Source organism: Impatiens glandulifera, chromosome 3 (genome assembly GCF_907164915.1).
Source record: "Impatiens glandulifera chromosome 3, dImpGla2.1, whole genome shotgun sequence".
NCBI classification, from domain to species: Eukaryota; Viridiplantae; Streptophyta; class Magnoliopsida; order Ericales; family Balsaminaceae; genus Impatiens; species Impatiens glandulifera.
In genome coordinates this window covers 20,832,220-20,850,615 of record NC_061864.1, presented here as the reverse complement: position 1 = coordinate 20,850,615, position 18,396 = coordinate 20,832,220, and the positions used below count along the sequence as shown (strand labels likewise).

Below are 18,396 nucleotides of genomic sequence, written 5' to 3'. Positions count from 1 at the left end.
ATATTTTGTATACTCTAACTATATAATAATAATAATAATAAAACAGTAGTACTTAATTATCTCTTATAACTAATAGTGGAAAAGTAATTAACTCTTCCCCAATTAGTGTACAAAAATCAAGAAAAAAAAAAGAGAGCATTGAATTAAATGTATTCACAAATAGAGTCTCCAATTATTTGTTTGTTTGTTAGGTTAATTGGTAGCTAAGAAAGAAAGAAAGAAGACCGTCTGGTTTGAATTAATGATCATGCCTGCCTGCCCCGGTCAGTCGTCCTCATGCTGACCAAGAGTTGCAATTACAACATTTTAACACCACCCATTCTAACCTGCAATTTTATTTCATTCCAAAAACTTCTAATAATATTACAATTGCACAATTTTAATCAAATACCATATTTTCATTTACAAATCTACATTCAAGATATATTTAGTTATTGACTTAGAATTTATTAGTTCAAACTTTGATGAGAAATTCAAACCGATACGAACTGTTCAATTGTTATACCGATCCAATTCGAATTTGAACTAAAAATTCAATCAGCTCAAAATATAGGATTTTAATTAATGAAACCGATCTATTAAAATTTATTCAAATAATCAAACTAATTGAATATATTAATTAACCAAATTTTAGGTTACCTAAATGAAAATAAAAAATTTAATTTGTTCTATTTTTTTTCATTAAGTATATTTTATGTTAGGTTGAATAGTTATAATAATTTTATATTATATTCTAATTTATATAGTTAAAAGTGGGTTGATGTTGTTATTATTTAAGTGTTTTTTACTGGATTTAATTAATTTATTTAATTAATTATTATTATTTAAAGGTAGAAAGTTAAAATGACAAATATAACATTTGATATATTATACACTATTTCTATCATTTGACATATCTTAATGGATTATTTGAATAACTTATCTTAAAATTACTTTAAAAATATCAAATATGAATTATTAAAGTTATAAAAATTCAATAAAATTGAATTTATGGTCTTAACTCTTAATAATGTGCAACTTACTTAGATATAATTTAAATTTATTCAAAATATCGACATAACAATATCATTCTCGAAAAGGCATAGATCTACGTAAAGGAAATGAAAGGAATTAAGAACTCACAAGTCTTTGAGACAAGAGCTTTTGTTGGATTGCAAGTGATGATCATGATGATGATCCTGATCCAACCAAAATGGAGTAGGAACTGGTCTATTTTTTCTTCCAAATGAAGTGAGTGATGATATCCCTTGCTTATTATTCAGAAGTGGACCAATTTCATATTCTTCAGAAGCATCATGGCTTATAGAGAATGGCGGCGAAGCTGACGGCGGAGAAGGAGATGAGGATAGCGAGTACTTACGCTGCCCTGGTCCAATGCTTATCGGAAGTGGAGATGTTGGTGGAGAAGAAGATGACGATAAAGATGAAGAAGACGATAATGGTGATATTTGGTGTCCTTTTTTCATACTTTTAATTTCTCTTACCTTTCAACCATACCATTTAAGATCGATGGATGGGAAATGATGATGATGATATGATGATAAAGACAAAGAAGAAGATGGTTTTTGATCATGTTTTTTGAAATGTAGGTATGTGTTCTTCACCTAACGGTCATCATAGAGCTAATATGTTTTTTTATATTTTGATCCCTAAACTTTAACAAGATGTTGTCTAACTCAATTTTATTATTTTTAAAAAATATATTATTTGTTATCAGGCTAAAGAAGTTCGCTTGACAGTCTCGAGTAAAGTTCAAGTTCGACTCGAATATTGAACGTGTCAGCTCGACCTTAATTAAAGTCTAACTCAAGACGAGTTTTGACCGAGCAACTTCACTCATTTAGCACTAGCACTAACGACACTTAATTTTATTGTTAATTTGGAATCCTAAATTAAACTTGTCTCAATTTGAATATATTGATTTGCCATTATTAAGGGTTAATTTGAATATATATGTTAAAATTCAAGGGCGAATTTGTATTTTCAGCTACAGTCTCACCAGTTAAACAATGCATCATCACGTGCTCTTTCAACTTCCAGTCACCTATCACGTGTTTTAATTAACTGTAAACTCAACTCTAATTTTTCTTTATTTTAGTCTCTAAATAGGTGTTTCATCAAGATGGACAAATAAATAATGACTTTTTATATTTTAAAAATTTGTATATTAAAATATTAAAAACAAATTGAAAACACATACAACAGGAACGAATTTGTTTTTATTAATATATATAATTAGAAAAATTATAGCATTTAAATCAATATTCAAATGAGATACTTAAAATAAAATAAAATAATAATATATATATATATATATATTGTACTGTTCAAGCTCTTATTAAATTCCAAATTCGGGTTCCAAACAAAAATTAAAAATATATGTTCATCCGAAGTCCCAATTTGGGTGATAAATTAAAAAAAAAAAAGGTACAAAATAATCTCAAAACATATAAAAATGATGGCTGTCTGCCTTATTTACTGAGACTAAAACTCCATATCACTTATTTCAACAATCAAATAAATCAATAGAGCCACACAAAAAACAGACAAAAATAATGTAAAGTGATGAAAAAATACCAGCAAATAATGGAATTTCGGATAAAGAATTTACCCTTTTTTTCGGGTCTCTGATATCAACGAGTTTCATCCTCGAGGTTGCGGAAACCAGTAGTTAGATCCTCATGGAGCTTAGTGAACTTGGCCACTAAAGCTTCTTCACCTTCAGCTGGATCTTCAAACTTTTGAGATCTGCATTTACATGTCACGAGAATGTTTGAAAAGATCATACATTTTAAACTATATTTTAATAAGATTATAGATAATACATACACCAAGCGATAGAAAAGATCTCCTAAACGATGCTTGATAAGAGTGTACGATATCTTTTGTCCATCCATACCAGCTGCTCGCTCTACTGCCTGCAGTTTAACGGAAAAAAAAATCATCAACCAAAATAGTTTTAAGAATAAATGTGGGTAAAAAGGTCTTGCAAATTTTAAACAAACTTGGATAGTTTGACCCCGAAAAAAGAAGCAATGACATCAAATAAAAATGGGGCACTAAAAGAACATATTTTTATTGCATAAATGGGGAGCAGTTACAAGAACAATGAAGAAGAAGGCGAGAATTTTTACCTGATTTGCCAAATTATAGAAATGGATTATGTTACGCATCATCCAGACAGACTTGTAGAATGGGCAGAACTTGTCGTACCTGTGACAATGAGTTTAATATATTTATATATACAAATAAAAATGCACAATTGTATCATTATTTTGAAATATTTACGGCGTGAAAGCATTCTGGGCAAGATAATCCTCTCGCAAAAGTTTTGCAGTCTCTAAAGTGATTTTATCAGATTCTGCTAAAGCATCCTTTCCAACAAGCTGCAATAAAGAAATAAAAAAAAAATTATAAGTCTTTTTATTTAACAGACAAACACATAAAAATCTCAAACTGCAATCAGTTTCTTGCTAGCAAACATGATAACAATAACATACTATTTGTGGTTTGTCATGATAAATCAAGCCTGTTATCGTATTTGGATATGAATCCAAATCCAGATGAGAATCACCAATAAATTTTTTAATTTGTATCTATCTAACTAAGTTCAGTTTCCAAATGTGATCTCATCTAGATTCACATCCTGATAAGATATTTGACAAAAGAAAAAGTGTTTCCTAATGGGGCCACACTGTTGATGGACAGCAACTTTGTTGAGCAGTTTGAACTCATTTAACAATTTAAAAAACAGCCCAACAATGGTGCGATTCAAGAATAAAAAACATACTTGGACAATTTCGTTCAAATCATCTTCTCTCTGCAACACCTCGCGAGCTTTTGTCCTGATGTTGATAAAATCTGAGTCAAATTGCTCATAAAAGGATTCCAATGCCTGAAACATGATAAAAAATACATATTCCAAATTATGTTAAGGAAGGGGGACAAAACATATATTGGTTCATGTTCCCAAAGTGTATACAAAAAAAGATTGAGCTCAAACACACCGTTGAGTATTTTGAATATGAAATGAGCCAGTTTACAGAAGGGAAATGTTTCCTCTGTGCCAATTTCTTGTCCAGACCCCAGAAGACCTGCCAATGGGAAGAGCATCAAATTGAAAGACCGGAAACTTATGAAATTAATACTTTGACTCAGCCACCCAAAAATGAGAGAATAGCCAATAGGGAAGATGTGTTACATCTTCCTTATAATAAGGAGGAAATATGATGTATTCTATCTATATATCCTTAATAAATTTACTTCAGCAGCTAGAAAATAATAATAAAGACTAAAACATAATCTAGGTCTTCCATCTTCTGAAAATAGCATATAGCCTATTTGGAAACTAGTATTTTGTCAGTCTCAATGCCAAAGTTAAAATTGAAATAAATTTGTTTTCTTTTGGTATAAGATTTTCTTTGAATCATCATCAGATTATTTTTCGAATCATGATCCAGATTATAGTGTAATTTATTTTGTCAAACAAAATAAATGCAATTTTTTCCGGATCTCAATGCCAAAGTTAAAATTGAATAAAATTTGTTTTCTTTTAGTATAAGATTTTCTTTGAATCATCATCAAATTATTTTTCGTATCATGATCCAGATTATAGTATAATTTATTTTGTCAGACAAAATAAATACAACTTTTTCCTGATCATGATCAACATGTTTTTTTCTTATAACAAAACAGTCCATTGTTTCTGGTTTTGGCATACCTGGACAATGCTGAGGGTAGCAGATGTAACAGGATCAGAAAAATCTCCACCTGGGGGAGAAACAGCACCAACAATTGTAACACTTCCAGTACGTTCTGGCCCACCAAGACATTTCACTTTACCAGCACGTTCATAAAATGAAGCTAAACGTGCAGCCAGATAAGCAGGATATCCACTATCTGCCGGCATTTCTGCCTGAAACAGGTTAAGGGAAACATATATATCAGTGATGTTAAATCATCCAATTGAAACTTCACCAATTAACTTGATATAGTGCTATGATAGAGCAGGACTACTTAAGTACGGCCCGATTTGTCTGTACGAGTGGAGGAAACACTTTCTGGATCTGAATCTAGCTGAGAAACCATCAATAAAAAATTTAATGTGTTTGACTAAGTTCTGTTTCCAAACATGATCTCATATCCACATCACATGAGACTCCTCATAGAAAGAAAGAAAAAAAGTGTTCCCAAATGAGCCTGGACAATCAGGCAAATATAACACATGAAGACAAGAGAATAATAATTTAAGCAGCATTCTGAGATTGCTGATTGTTAAACAATACAGCTTACAAACAGTTAAAAGCTACTGTCAAGAGAAGCACGGTGCTCCAAGGTGCCTAGTAAAGAAATAAAAAGGAAAACATAAATAGCAAGTAAAAACTATAATATGAACACCGCACATGTGAATGGAATGAATTCCCTAAGACATGAAGAAATAAAATTTCTCATGGAATTGGAGAGGAACTCTCTGTGAGCAAAGGATAATTTGGGGAAGGAAAAAAGTTAGATCAGTCATTTACCAGTCGACCAGAGATTTCACGCAATGCTTCTGCCCAACGGGATGTTGAATCAGCCATCATGCTGACATTATATCCCATATCTCTAAAGTATTCAGCTATGGTGATTCCTGAGTATTCACATCGATGTAGTTAGGATTACGGCTTAATGGTTCTTAAACAATGTTTTCTTTTAATTTATATTTTTTGAAAGGAACCAACTGCATAACAAACTGCACATGAGATGGAAAAGTTAAAGTAGGACCTTGCTCTATAAAATAAGGTTGATGAAATTCATTGTGGATATAGTCTTGTCTGGAAAATTTAATTTTTATGGAAGACAAATTAAGATTACCTAATTCTTCAGACGGTTGAAAAGACAATAAATGGATGTGATGCATTTGACTTTAGTGCTAAAAATAAAGCTGCCCCTTTTGTCTCCATTTTCCTTGATTTTTTGCTTTTAATGTTAGAAACTTCCTACCTAGATTGCTTGAAAGCCTATTTTCAGGTCTTCTTTTTCTCTTTTTCTCTTTCTTTCTTTCTCACTCTCTATTTTTATTTTGTTTACTTGCTTGTAATTGTGAACTCACTGTCTTTTTGAGTACCCTTTATTATACAAGCTTTGTCTTTCCAAAAAAGAAAAGATGTTAACTAAGATAAGTTTACCTGTATAAATAGAAGCCTCACGAGCTGCCACAGGCATATTTGAAGTGTTCGCCACAAGTGTGGTACGTTTCATGACAGATTCTTCACGGCCATCAGGTAGTGTCATTGTCAATTGAGGGAAGTCCATAAGAACCTAGAATAACCAGTGGGTCCAAATGAGAAAAACTCAGTTCACTTTGAAACATAGAAATGAACAAAAATAGCAGCATACACAGACCTCTGCCATTTCATTTCCTCTTTCTCCACATCCAACATAGACAACAGTATCTGAGTTAGAGTACTGCATATGCAGATATAAGTTCAAAGTAAGCAATCAGAAAAAGGAAAAAAATATACTCAAGGAAATATCTAAATTTGAATCATAATTAAAAAATTCACCACCTTTGAAAGGGCTTGACTAATCACTGTTTTTCCACATCCAAATGCACCAGGAATAGCACATGTTCCACCAAGAACCGAAGGGAAAAGTGCGTCAAGTACACGCTGATATGAGTAAAGGTAAAAGGGTTAGCCAATAATATAATAACATATATGTGTGTATATGTGTGTGGAGCCCTATGGTGGCCAATTCAAATCTAGGCAAGTCCACCTGTCCAGTGAGAAGAGGAGTGTCCGCAGCAAGTTTTGCTGCAACAGGACGAGGTGTTCTTACAGGCCATGTCTGTAGACAAAAGAACAAAACTATGTAATTACACAGTTCATATGAAACCCATTAAAATTAATACTTTAATAGTATAGCAAGATATGCAGACAAAAGCTAATGACCTGAAGCATGGTAAACTTCTTTGTCACGCCTTGGAACTCAAGCTCTAGAACAGTATCCTGCGTAACATATTAACACCCAATAAGCAAACTTTAACAAAATAAACTTGTCCTACTAGTTGAAAGTGAACTCTGGATCGTAATGGTCACTTGGTGCCAGTTTGATGTGGGACATGTAGAGGATATTAAGGTGACTTCTATTCTACGAAAAATAGTACAATGAGAAGGACATTCCACAGAAAGTGGACAGGGAAAGAGAGGATCAAGAGGTTCTCCCTCCGCACATTACATTCGCCTCAATCAAGAAATAAGGATTTGCATGGGATGGGATTGTTTGACTTGACCGGAATCTAATATTGTTGTATCTTGTCTGTGCTTTTTTTTAAACTCCTTTTTTGGTAAAATCATTGCACGGTTTGCTCCTCGCATTCATAAACATTTTTAATACAAAGTTGACCCCTTTCAAATATACAAATATAAAATATAAAACATTGTACAATGAGATGACCGATTATTTTTTATGATTAATCTGTCATACTAAGAGGCATCCAACATGTAACTGTTCTGCATTATTGATTTTAAGATAGGAGGAGATTGTTTCATGTTAATTCCCAGAAAGAGTTGAAGGATTTCTTTTTAATAATAAATTTATAAATTAACCATAGTAAAAGCGAAAGAAGCATCGGCTATGTAGAGTTACAGCCTGGTGAACACAAATCATGACTAGTGCAGTCACGAGTTGAAGGATACTACAGTGACTTTACTTGATTAAATTTTTACCTGATTTAATTAAAAATAGCTATAAAAGAAGTACAATGTAACAAAAAGTGTGACTAAGAAGATGAAATATGTGTCATAGAATATGGGAGGAAAGGAGGATTAAAAATGACTCAAATTTCACAAGATTATTGTCAGTTCCCAAAGTAATACTGGAAAGGCCATGGCTCTCTTCTGTAGGTACAGGAAGAAATTGTTCAATGATTTTTGAGAACTTAGGTCAAGAAAGGATGATGTCATATATAGGAGTAAAAAGAAAACATAAACTAATCCATGACAGACAACAGAATAATAAAACAAAGATAAAGCAAAAATATTAATGAGTACCTTCAATGAATATTGTCCAGCGGGTGCTAAATAGGTTATCTTTCCCATTGCATCAGGAGGAAGAGCTACATGATGTTGCATTAAAGTATTTTCAAAGACATTCTGCATAAGTTCATGGCAAGTTTAGATGAAACTGACAATAATAAGTAGTATTCATGTGAACATACGGTACTGTAAAAAGGATTGACATTCACTGGGAAAATTGAACTTACAGCATATAAGTCTCCACCAGTTAGAAGATCTCCCTCGCCTGCCACACACATATGATATTAGAGTTAGACACTTAGACCACTGCTATAAGATCAAAAGCAACACAAAATAACAAATGGCCTCTAATAATTAGAAGAGTGGTTACCTAATTTTTTAGGCTGAAATTCCCAAAGTGTATCTTTATCAAGAGCTGGGACAGAAACACCGCGAGGAATATATACATCACCAGATAATTTTGCTATGGTTTTTAGGGGCCTCTGCATTGATTTTTGAAGAAGAAGAAGAAAACAATTCATAATCATGGAAACAAAGTAATAATGTTCAATCATTTGCAAACAGGAATTTCCTCACCTGTATACCATCAAATATATTCCCCAGGATTCCAGGACCCAACTCCACAGATAAAGGCTGAAAAATAATATCCAATTAACTCATTAGCTCAACATTCATTTTATCGGCAGAAAGATAGGTTAACTTAGATGACACTTTATGCTTACTTTGTGAGTTCGTAGAACAGGATCATTCACCGTTAATCCAGCCGTTTCTTCATAAACTGGAGTAGAAATACAATATGAATTTGTGAACATCTACAATTTTTTAAAATTTTCTTCCAGAAAGCTAGATAATAAAACAGTTTTGTTATCAACATTTTTCATGTTCATGATCAGGAAAAATCTAGATTTGTTATTGTTTGCCAAAAATCCCAATGATCTAGAAAATAATTTGATCAATATTCAAGATAGAGAAAAAAAAATCTTATATCAGTTTCCAAATAAGACTTTCCTTCTTTTTTTATTATCACAGAACATACTTTGTTAAGTCAAGTAAACATCAAAGGTAACATCTTTGATGATGCATATGTAAAAAGAAAAATGTGGAATACCTTGAATTGTAGCAGAATCTCCTTCTAAACGAATAATTTCTCCAATAAGATTATCATGTCCAACACGAACCAGTTCGTACATGGCAGCTCCTGCCATTCCATTTGCTATAACAACTGGTCCTGACACCTTAGAGAAGGCAATCAAAATTAGACATGAACTCATCGAGCAACAGTCATTTACAGACATTACAAGGGAACATCAAGGATATCAAAAGAAGAATCAGAAGAAACTCAAGGAAAAAGAAGTCCATTTGCAATAACACCAAAATTATTGATCAAAACATCAAAAGGCCTTATCTGTTTATGTGTAAAATCAAAAGAATAAAAGATTTGTCCTTCTTGAAAAAGCTTCAGAAATGCAAAATCCTATATGTTGAAAGCTTGCTTGACTATAGTATACAGAAATTTGAAAATGCTGAAGTCGAAACAAAGGGTTACTTACTGATTTGGTTATGATTTTTACATAAATCTCTTGCATATAACAACATTCAAACACCTCAATCGTCTTAATACTAAATAACAACCGAGACTAATACCAAAAATGATATAACATTAATCCTGGATAATGTTTTATACAATACAACTATATTATCATTTTCAAAACAGGAATGAAACATGTTTATTGATATTAACTCTGCGAGATTACTTAGATCATCCTTATATTGCTCATTTTCTCATAGATGAACAGAAAATGTACAGAAGAAAGTAAACAGAATTCAGAATCCATAGCTTACAGATCAAATCGAGCAGAACTAACTAAACAGTGAAAAATGTGCTTTATGAGGACGAATCGCATTTTAGAAACTAAAAGGAAAAAGGTGTATCAAGCTTTTGTAGAAAGAGGAGATGATATACCTTACGCACGTAGCCATACTCGCTCTCTTTTTCCGAATCTTCAAACGTTGTCAATCGAGCACCGTAAACGGACGGCATTGTCTCAGATCAGGATGAAACTGGTCACGAAAGTTCAAATCTAAGATTATTGAAGAAGATCCAGTGAGTTTACCAATCGAACACGTACCTATTCAGCAGATTGGAGAGGAAGAATACGAATCTAGAGCCTTGAAATGGTTTCTTCTACTCTCACAAAATTTACAGAGAAAACCAGTCTGACCCCCGCAACATGCAATATTGTCCTCAAGTTACTCAAATGTTTGTCGTCTACTAATTTATTTCTAATAATTTCATTCTTTATAATATGATTGGTTTTTATTTATTTATTTTATATTTTTTAATGCATTATATGATTGATTTGATAACAAAGAAAGTAACATAAGAAAGTGATCATAGCAATCCATGAGATTTTTTTCTAAATCATTTATTTACTTTGCCACATAAATAAAATAAAATGTTATCAATTTCTTTTATTTAATAATATATAAATATTTATAAAAAAATAGAGCCCAACTCAAAGCAGCGGAATAACTGACGTGCCTGAGCGCTAACGGAACGCACAAACGCGACGGAACGTCCAGGCGTTCGCATTTCAGTCTGAAACGACGTCGTTTCGCCTCTAGTTTGTCTTCTTCATGGTGACAAACAACCATCATCATCGCCCGAAACTTTTGATTTTTCAAAAGTGGAACTTGGTCGATACTCAATCAAAACGTCTGATTCGGAAGTTGAAATGATCACCCTAACACGATGATCATTTCACATACAATCATATATTTCATCATCGCCTATGTCTATCAATTGGACGAAGAACAGACAAAACGTCATTAATGGTTTTTGACTGAAATTCGATCCACTCGGTCGATCAACCGACCTTATGAGGCTATAAATAGTTTCCTCTATTAAAATTTTCAAGTTTTTCTTGAAAATTTGGAAATCTTGTGTAAGGCTGTAAAACTCATATCTAAAAAGTTATAAAGTTTCTAAAAGAGTTCAGGAGTCTTCTCTAACTCGCAGTAAGTTTCCAATCATATTGTAATTCGATTTACAAGTTCAAATTGAATTTTTTACATTTCAATTCGACCAGTTCTATATGCTGCATGATTGTCCAATTTTTTTATTAAAAAACGATCATTTGGATCATTTATTAGATTTCTGTCGAAACTAATTTAAATCAATTGATCCAAATCAAGAATAACGAAATTTGATTTTGAAAATTTTCAAAATCGGGTTTCTATTCTATAACTCAAGAACAACACCACAGAAACATTCCCAACACGTTTCTAAAGATGTTAAGAGTACATCTAGACCAATTTCAAGCAATCCGGATCATATTTGATCAAAAACTAACTTTTTTTAGAAAAATAGAAATTTTAGTTATTAAATTGGTCAAAATAAATAGTCAGTGTTCATGTTTTGATTTCATTCAATCATATGAAGTATAAGGAAATTATTGGCAGACTCTTTATGCTTCATTAAACCTTAAAAAACGATAACACTTTTTTCACTTCAAAACTATTATGATTTGAATGAAACATCATCCCGATCTAATAATGCATCGAGATGATGTTATAAATGATCATTGAGACTAGACGAAGCTTCTTATGCCTTTGGATCGAAGGATTATGGCCATAGTCGAATTCATCAAACATGCAGTTTGATGTTCTTGACACCGACCGAGGGCTTGACTTGGGTTCGATTTCTGACCGAAAAAATTGAACCCTCCCTATACTCGACCGAGGAACCTCGCAAACGACCGAGAAAATTCTAGCTCGGGCTTGATTTTCGACCGAAGATTTCTAGCCCCGACCAATGATTCTTAGTCTAGGACCAAGAGCTCATCGCGTCTCAACCGAGGAATCTCGCACCTGACTGAAGATTCCTAACCTAGGACTGAGATTTCCTCGCACCTCTACCGAGAATTCCTCACTCAGGACCGAGAGCTTCCCGCACCTTGATTGAGGATCTTTAGCATAGGGTCAAGAGCCTCCCGCACCTCGACCGAGAGTTTCCCACACCTGACCGAGAGGTCTCGACCCATGACCGAGGGTTTTAAACCGAGAGATAGACACCCTAGACCGAAAAGACTAGTCCTAGGGTCTATTTTGTTGAGATTTTGAATTTTAATTTTTTTTTTAATTTGAAGCTCTAAACTATTTTTAAAAAAATTGAAAATGTAGAAAAAAATTTCAAAATATTTTTATTTTTAGAATATTTTTATAAAAATATTTTGATAAAGGTCTGTTTGAGATTTATTTTTAGACCCTAATACCTTCAACTGATATTTTTTAGATACTTTTCTCAACAACCATCAACATCAATTGTAGGTACCAGCATTTAAATATTATTATATAATTTTAAATGTAAAAAACAAATATACATATTTAGAACTTAAAAAATAATTAGTTAAACAAAACATAATAAAACAAAATTTTATAAAGTAGAGAATATTTTTTAACGAGTACGGAGAATATAGTGCGAAAGTGATTTCCCGAGTATCACCGAACACCAAATTTAAAAGAATTTCTAATTAAATATACGTTTGTATACGTATATATTTGATTGATTTTAAATTTAAAAAAATTAATTGACAACTTTTTCATTAAATAAATAATTTTTAAATTAATTTAATTACATATTTCAATCAAATTATGATTTGATTATCCTAAATCTAAAAGATTGTTTAAAATTTGATAATAATTAATTATTATAACTAATTTCAAAATATCGGGACATATTTTTATAAAAAAAAATAATAATGTTTTATTATAAAGATTTTTGACATTTTATCCGATGTTGAACTTTCTTAAACTTTAAGCTATTCCGGGAGAAAGCGGTTTCCATGGTTACAAATATATTTTTTATATTTAAATTATAAAATTGAAATAATAATATTTTAATGTTTTAATTAATGAATTTAATTATTAGATGATTAAAAATAATATTGAGATAGTTAAATGTTTAAAATAAACGATTAATCCAATATCAAATGAGATCTTGCAATGTAGAAATGGCTTAACAAAGTTTAGTTAAAAACTATGTAAAAAATCTTCATGGTTAAAAACTGTTAATGTGAAAGTTAATTAAATGGACTTTATTCCTTTCATCTAAAAAAACGAGTAAATTGAATTCATATCCATCATTAAGTGCAAATTTATAGTTTAAATAAAACTTAAAAGTGGATTGATATTTTACCTTTTTTAAATTAAAATATAATTTATATTTAATTTAAAGGACTTATTTAGAAGTTTATTTAATGACAATTCAAATAATTACTCTTTTCCCTTAAACAAATAATTACAGACCACTATTGTTAAATAGTTTGCATATTTAAAGTAATTACTAAATTTAAAAATAAAAAATAAAAGTATTACCAAGATATTCTTTATTATTTTATTTGATATTAAACAAATTAATATACTTTACTTAGACAAATTAAGGTTCTTGATTTTTATTATATTATCTAAGTAGACAATATTTGAGATAACTTATTGGCTTTGTTTTGGAATATATCTTACAAATGGTCAACAAATTAACAAAATTTAATATATATATATTGAAATTTCAATGTATTAATGATACTGTATACTTATTTAAATTTGTATATAATTGTCAAAATAATATAATTTAAAGTCTTATTTGAATACAAAATATTTGACCATTAGAAAAAATATGAATTTAGAATATATTTATGAGATGTATATTAGCACGATAGCTATGTAAGATGCATTATGGTCTTCTCACATGAGCCTACCATACATAGAATAAATAATTATTAATCTTTAACTAACTACACTAACTCTAAGAGTTTGTTTGATTTCTTTTATATGATTTTTATAGTTTTTTTTTTATATAAATTTGTTCGATAAAATAATAGGTTATTGGAGATTTTGTAGAACCGAAGTATTAATTTTTATTTAATTAAAACTTAAATTTAATAAAAATAAAATAATAATATTGTAATTAATGAATAAAATAATCCAATGATTATAATTACAGTAGTGATATAATAAAATAGAAAAAATCAAATTAATTTATAATGTTAATTTTAAGAAAACTTTTATATTATATGAAAGATAAATGTAGTGTTATGAAAAAATTGTGCATGTCGAATTATTTATTTGATTTTGTGACTCTTTTATGAAAATAATTAAGAGTTAAATGATAAAAAAAAATGCTTTTAAAAGATTAAAAAGTCACCTATTCAATTTTCACACTTAAATTATCTAATTTTTTAAATAAAAAAGTAAATAATTTAATATTTTTTATTAATAATTTAATTGATAAAGTAATTTTAATAAATTTGTTCTTTTAAATTATGTCAGATTAATTCAAAAAAATTGTAAGACCGGTCTAATAAAAATAATACTTAACATTTTTCCCTAATTAACTCAAACAAATAATTTTTTCATAATTTCAAACAAATATATATATATATATATATATATATATATATATTTTTGGAATACTTTCAAATATTTTTTTAAAAAAAATTAACCGAACTAATTTGATACATTTAAAAAATATATATTATTAGTGATACAAAATTTAGAATTGGTTCGAATTTAAGTTAACTTAATAATATGATTATTTCAAAAAATAATAATTATGGATGATTTTAAAGAGATTAGTATTTTTTAAAATAAAACTTTAAAATATTAATATATATAATAATCTAAAATATAAATGAATTGATTGACGTAAAAGAGAAGAAAAAGTGAATAACATGATTCGAATTGACTGAAAAATAAAATAATTTATCACTCTTTTTTCTTACCCCTACCTTTTTTTTTCTTTTTTTCCAATTAATGTCAATGTAACTAATCGTAATTCTCTTTCTCTCAATTTCCTTCCCCGATATCACTCGTCATCTCAAAATAAAATAATTTGTTTTTAATTAAAATAAATAAAATTATTTTCTCTATATAAATAATGATGTTTATGTCAGCCAACCAAAGAAGGTTAATTATTTGACGCGGCATTTATTGGAAACATGTGGTGAGTTTTTGTATGTATCTTCAAATAAATGGAACTTTCTCTCCAAACTTCCCTTATAATAATAATAATAGGTCAAAAGGAAAAGGAAGGAGGCTTTTCAATTATATTTTCTAACAAGTTCATTCAGTATCTTCCAATCCATTCACCATTTTTGTGTTCATCTCTAAACAGAGAATTTGAAGTTCAATCGCACTGTTTCAGTTTGAAGCGGACGGGAAAATGAAGGTAGATCAGGAAGATATGCAGCAATTTGTGAAATCTCCGGCAGCGGTTAAGTCCTTCGAGACAGATCCACAGGTCTTTTCTCCATCTGAATCCAAAACTTCACCGCGTTCTTCATTTTCCTACGACTCTTCTCCTTTCAATCACAAATTAAAGAATCCTACCAGGAAATCTTCAAACGGTTACGTTTACAGAATTCGCGAGCACGGTACGTATATCTGTTCACTATCCACCTGAATCTGAACTCTAGATCTATTCTTCGATTAATCCAATTTTCAGAAGAATGAACTTCTTAATATCTATATAATGAAGAATGAATTGAGTTGAATTGAATTGAATTGAAGAGTTGTGATTGTATGGATGATTAAAGTATTTGTTAATTCATGATGATACATACATACATACAGTGAGAATGGGGACAACATTTACAGAGACTGTGAAGGGGAAATTGAGCCTGGGAGCGAAGATTGTAAAGGCAGGAGGAAGGGAGAACATATTCAAGCAAATATTTGGGATGGAGGAAGAAGAGAAGCTACTGAAGGCATCACAATGTTACTTGTTTACAACTGCTGGTCCTATTGCAGGCATTCTCTTCGTTTCGACATTGAAGGTTGCTTTCTGCAGCGAGCGTTCAATTCCTGTGCCTGCTGCTTTTTCGAGTCAATCCTCCGCTGGTACCGGGACACCATACAAGGTGCGTTACTAAACTACCTTTACTAAACAACTATCATCACAATTTTCATTCATATAATCAATCAAACAAGCTGTGTTGGGAATTAGATAACTCTCAGGTCTATTATAGATGTAAATAGGTGTATGAACAAACATAAAGGTAATCAAATCACACAAACTTCAAACAAGCTACATGGATATCAAACAAAACAACCAATAACTTTATCCCTTTATCTAAAAAGTTCTTACTTTTATGAAACAAATCTTTTACGCCTATTTCAAATTAAAGCGTTTCTATTGAAAATTGAATTTGGTTCTCATTCAGAATGAGAATCAAAGTTAGGGAATTGAATCTAAGACTTTTGATTTCTTAGCTTGAGATTATACAAACTTATATTTTGTTTCATTTTCGTAAAAAAAACTAAAATTTAATAACTTAAAGAGTAACTTCAATCTGTTTTTCTTCAAATCATATATTAACTATATGTTCTAATTATAAATATAATTCAATCATTTGAAAAGATCCTATGTCTGGTCAGAAATTCATTTTACAAATTTGTATATGGGTTTAAAGTTTAAACCAAAATCCCTACTTTTAATATCAATATAAAGATAATAAATAAATAAAAATGTGAAGAAAGTGATCTTTTATCAAATTTGTATATAATGGCAACTTTTTGCCAAATTAGATTTTCTATTGATTTTATGCAAAAATGGATTACAAAAGGCTCAATATTTTAAAGGATGGATATTTACTTACATGAAAAAAGTTCTTATATGAATTTATAATCAATTAAAGTAGTCAAATGTCATTTTTTGTTTTTGTTTCAAATTAAAAAAGCTAGCACTATTTTTATTTTCGTTTTTCAAATATTTTAAGACCTTTAATTTTTAAGGCAAGATTTTTGACATTTGAGATACCAGTGCTACATTTAAGTTACAAATGAACATTTTTTTTGTAGAAAAGGTTGAATGAAAAAATAAGTGAAATTGACTTGAAAACAAGAAAATGAAACTATATAAAATATTAAAATTTAAATGAACAAAATTTGAATAGAGCTGAAAATGAACATTTATAATAAAAGAAGCACTTCCCTTTGTACAAAGTTAAAATTTAAACTATGCTTTTTGTATATTTGAAAAATGGTATTTTGCTAAATGGCAAACTTCTATTCTAATAAAAAGTCATCAAAATTTAGAATTGTAAATGATATTTTATTTTTTGGTAAAACAAATGTGATTAAAGTTTTGCTCAAAGAAAAAAAAAGGTTACAGTTTACTTAACAACTTGGCTAACTTGTGATTCATATTTTTCACATTTGTAGTTTTTTCATTATTTTAATATATAGTTTTATTTTGTAATTTTCCAATTTCACTTTAATATATAATTTTGTTTTTGTAGTTTTGTTCAGTACTTTTAAGTTATAAAAATCATTTTATTTATCTTTATTAATACTGTACACATTTTAGATGTACTAATATAATTAGATACAAGTCCATACAAATAATATAATACATCTAATAGTTAAGAAAAACCCAAACAATATTGAAATGATACAACTGATCAAATTTCAATCAATTAGATAAATAGTGATGAATGTTCAAACTGATGAGTTGTGGTCATTAGGCTTATGATTCTATCACTTTGGATTAATAATGTTTTTTTTTATATTTTTGTAATGACATTCAAAAACATGTATATATTTTTTAATTATGCTCTGATTACAAAATGTGAAACACTAAATTGCAGGTTGTAATTCCAATTAGAAAAATAAAGAGAGGAAATGAGAGTGAGAATGTGAACAAACCAGCAGAAAAATACATTGAAATTGTGACAGAAGACGACTACGAGTTCTGGTTCATGGGTTTTGTTCGATTCGAGAAGGCTCTTTTCAATCTACACAAGGCCATCTCAATGTCCACCACCGTATGAAGAATGTGTTTCTTTCTTTATTAGGGTTTACAGAGATGAATATATGTGTTTGTGCTTCTTTTATTAGGGTTTAGAATCATGCGAGTCTAAATGAAAATTTAGGAATGTAATATACTTTCTTATTATTGGATCTAGTAGGTTAAAACATTCTTAAATGTTGTTTCAAATTGGTCTTTTAAAATTTAATTTGGTTGTGGTTCTCATTCCTATTAAAGTAACTTGCCTTTTTGAGTTCCTATTTTGCTACATCTTCATGTTGAACTCATGGAATAGCTTAATTATTTCACCATGCAAAAACTAAAATATATTTCACCCTTTTAAAAAAATACTAAATACTTTTTTGGTCTAACCTAGATTAATATCAATAATTATTTTTTTATTATTATTTAAAATATAAAAATAATAATAATAATTTTGCTTCTATTCATCTAAAATTCACATGAAAATGAAACTACAATTTTTGTTAATTACATAGCATTTGACAAATAATTTTACCAAATCATAAAACCCTTAAATCAAACTCAATAATTTGGTTGATGATGATCATAGTT

General features: G+C 29.7%; 3 protein-coding genes across 3 annotated transcripts; 1 reads left to right on the top strand and 2 right to left on the bottom strand.

The window, feature by feature from the left end:
- Nucleotides 1–1,541, bottom strand: LOC124932959. The gene is made up of 2 exons (XM_047473678.1): nt 1,123–1,541; nt 1–326 (listed from the first exon to the last, which is right to left on the bottom strand). The coding sequence occupies exons 1-2, from the start codon at nt 1,464–1,466 to the stop codon at nt 275–277; spliced, it is 396 nt and encodes a 131-aa protein (XP_047329634.1). The 5' UTR covers nt 1,467–1,541; the 3' UTR covers nt 1–274.
- Nucleotides 1,542–2,386: 845 nt separating this feature from the next.
- On the bottom strand, nt 2,387–10,283 carry LOC124929450 (V-type proton ATPase catalytic subunit A). Its single transcript, XM_047469812.1, has 21 exons — nt 10,148–10,283; nt 9,982–10,079; nt 9,127–9,253; nt 8,741–8,796; nt 8,595–8,651; nt 8,389–8,500; nt 8,246–8,283; nt 8,034–8,135; nt 6,933–6,989; nt 6,757–6,828; nt 6,549–6,650; nt 6,385–6,447; nt 6,168–6,300; nt 5,523–5,629; nt 4,721–4,915; nt 4,008–4,094; nt 3,791–3,895; nt 3,289–3,386; nt 3,135–3,213; nt 2,830–2,918; nt 2,387–2,748 (listed from the first exon to the last, which is right to left on the bottom strand). The coding sequence occupies exons 2-21, from the start codon at nt 10,057–10,059 to the stop codon at nt 2,634–2,636; spliced, it is 1,872 nt and encodes a 623-aa protein (XP_047325768.1). The 5' UTR covers nt 10,060–10,079; nt 10,148–10,283; the 3' UTR covers nt 2,387–2,633.
- Nucleotides 10,284–15,088: 4,805 nt separating this feature from the next.
- LOC124930863 (putative GEM-like protein 8) lies at nt 15,089–18,063 on the top strand. The gene is made up of 3 exons (XM_047471232.1): nt 15,089–15,448; nt 15,648–15,934; nt 17,663–18,063. The coding sequence occupies exons 1-3, from the start codon at nt 15,238–15,240 to the stop codon at nt 17,843–17,845; spliced, it is 681 nt and encodes a 226-aa protein (XP_047327188.1). The 5' UTR covers nt 15,089–15,237; the 3' UTR covers nt 17,846–18,063.
- Nucleotides 18,064–18,396: the final 333 nt, after the last annotated feature.

Excerpts from the sequence above, each read along its gene's own strand:
- LOC124930863 (XM_047471232.1), top strand. The coding sequence starts at position 15,238 with ATGAAGGTAGATCAGGAAGATATGCAGCAATTTGTGAAATCTCCGGCA. Across the intron at positions 15,449-15,647 it reads TTACAGAATTCGCGAGCACG|TGAGAATGGGGACAACATTT; the intron begins GTACGTATATCT and ends ACATACATACAG. Across the intron at positions 15,935-17,662 it reads GTACCGGGACACCATACAAG|GTTGTAATTCCAATTAGAAA; the intron begins GTGCGTTACTAA and ends ACTAAATTGCAG.
- LOC124929450 (XM_047469812.1), bottom strand. The coding sequence starts at position 10,059 with ATGCCGTCCGTTTACGGTGCTCGATTGACAACGTTTGAAGATTCGGAA. Across the intron at positions 8,652-8,740 it reads CTGTTCTACGAACTCACAAA|CCTTTATCTGTGGAGTTGGG; the intron begins GTAAGCATAAAG and ends ATTATTTTTCAG. Across the intron at positions 6,829-6,932 it reads AGAAGTTTACCATGCTTCAG|ACATGGCCTGTAAGAACACC; the intron begins GTCATTAGCTTT and ends TTTTGTCTACAG.
- LOC124932959 (XM_047473678.1), bottom strand. The coding sequence starts at position 1,466 with ATGAAAAAAGGACACCAAATATCACCATTATCGTCTTCTTCATCTTTA. Across the intron at positions 327-1,122 it reads AGCTCTTGTCTCAAAGACTT|GTTAGAATGGGTGGTGTTAA; the intron begins GTGAGTTCTTAA and ends ATAAAATTGCAG.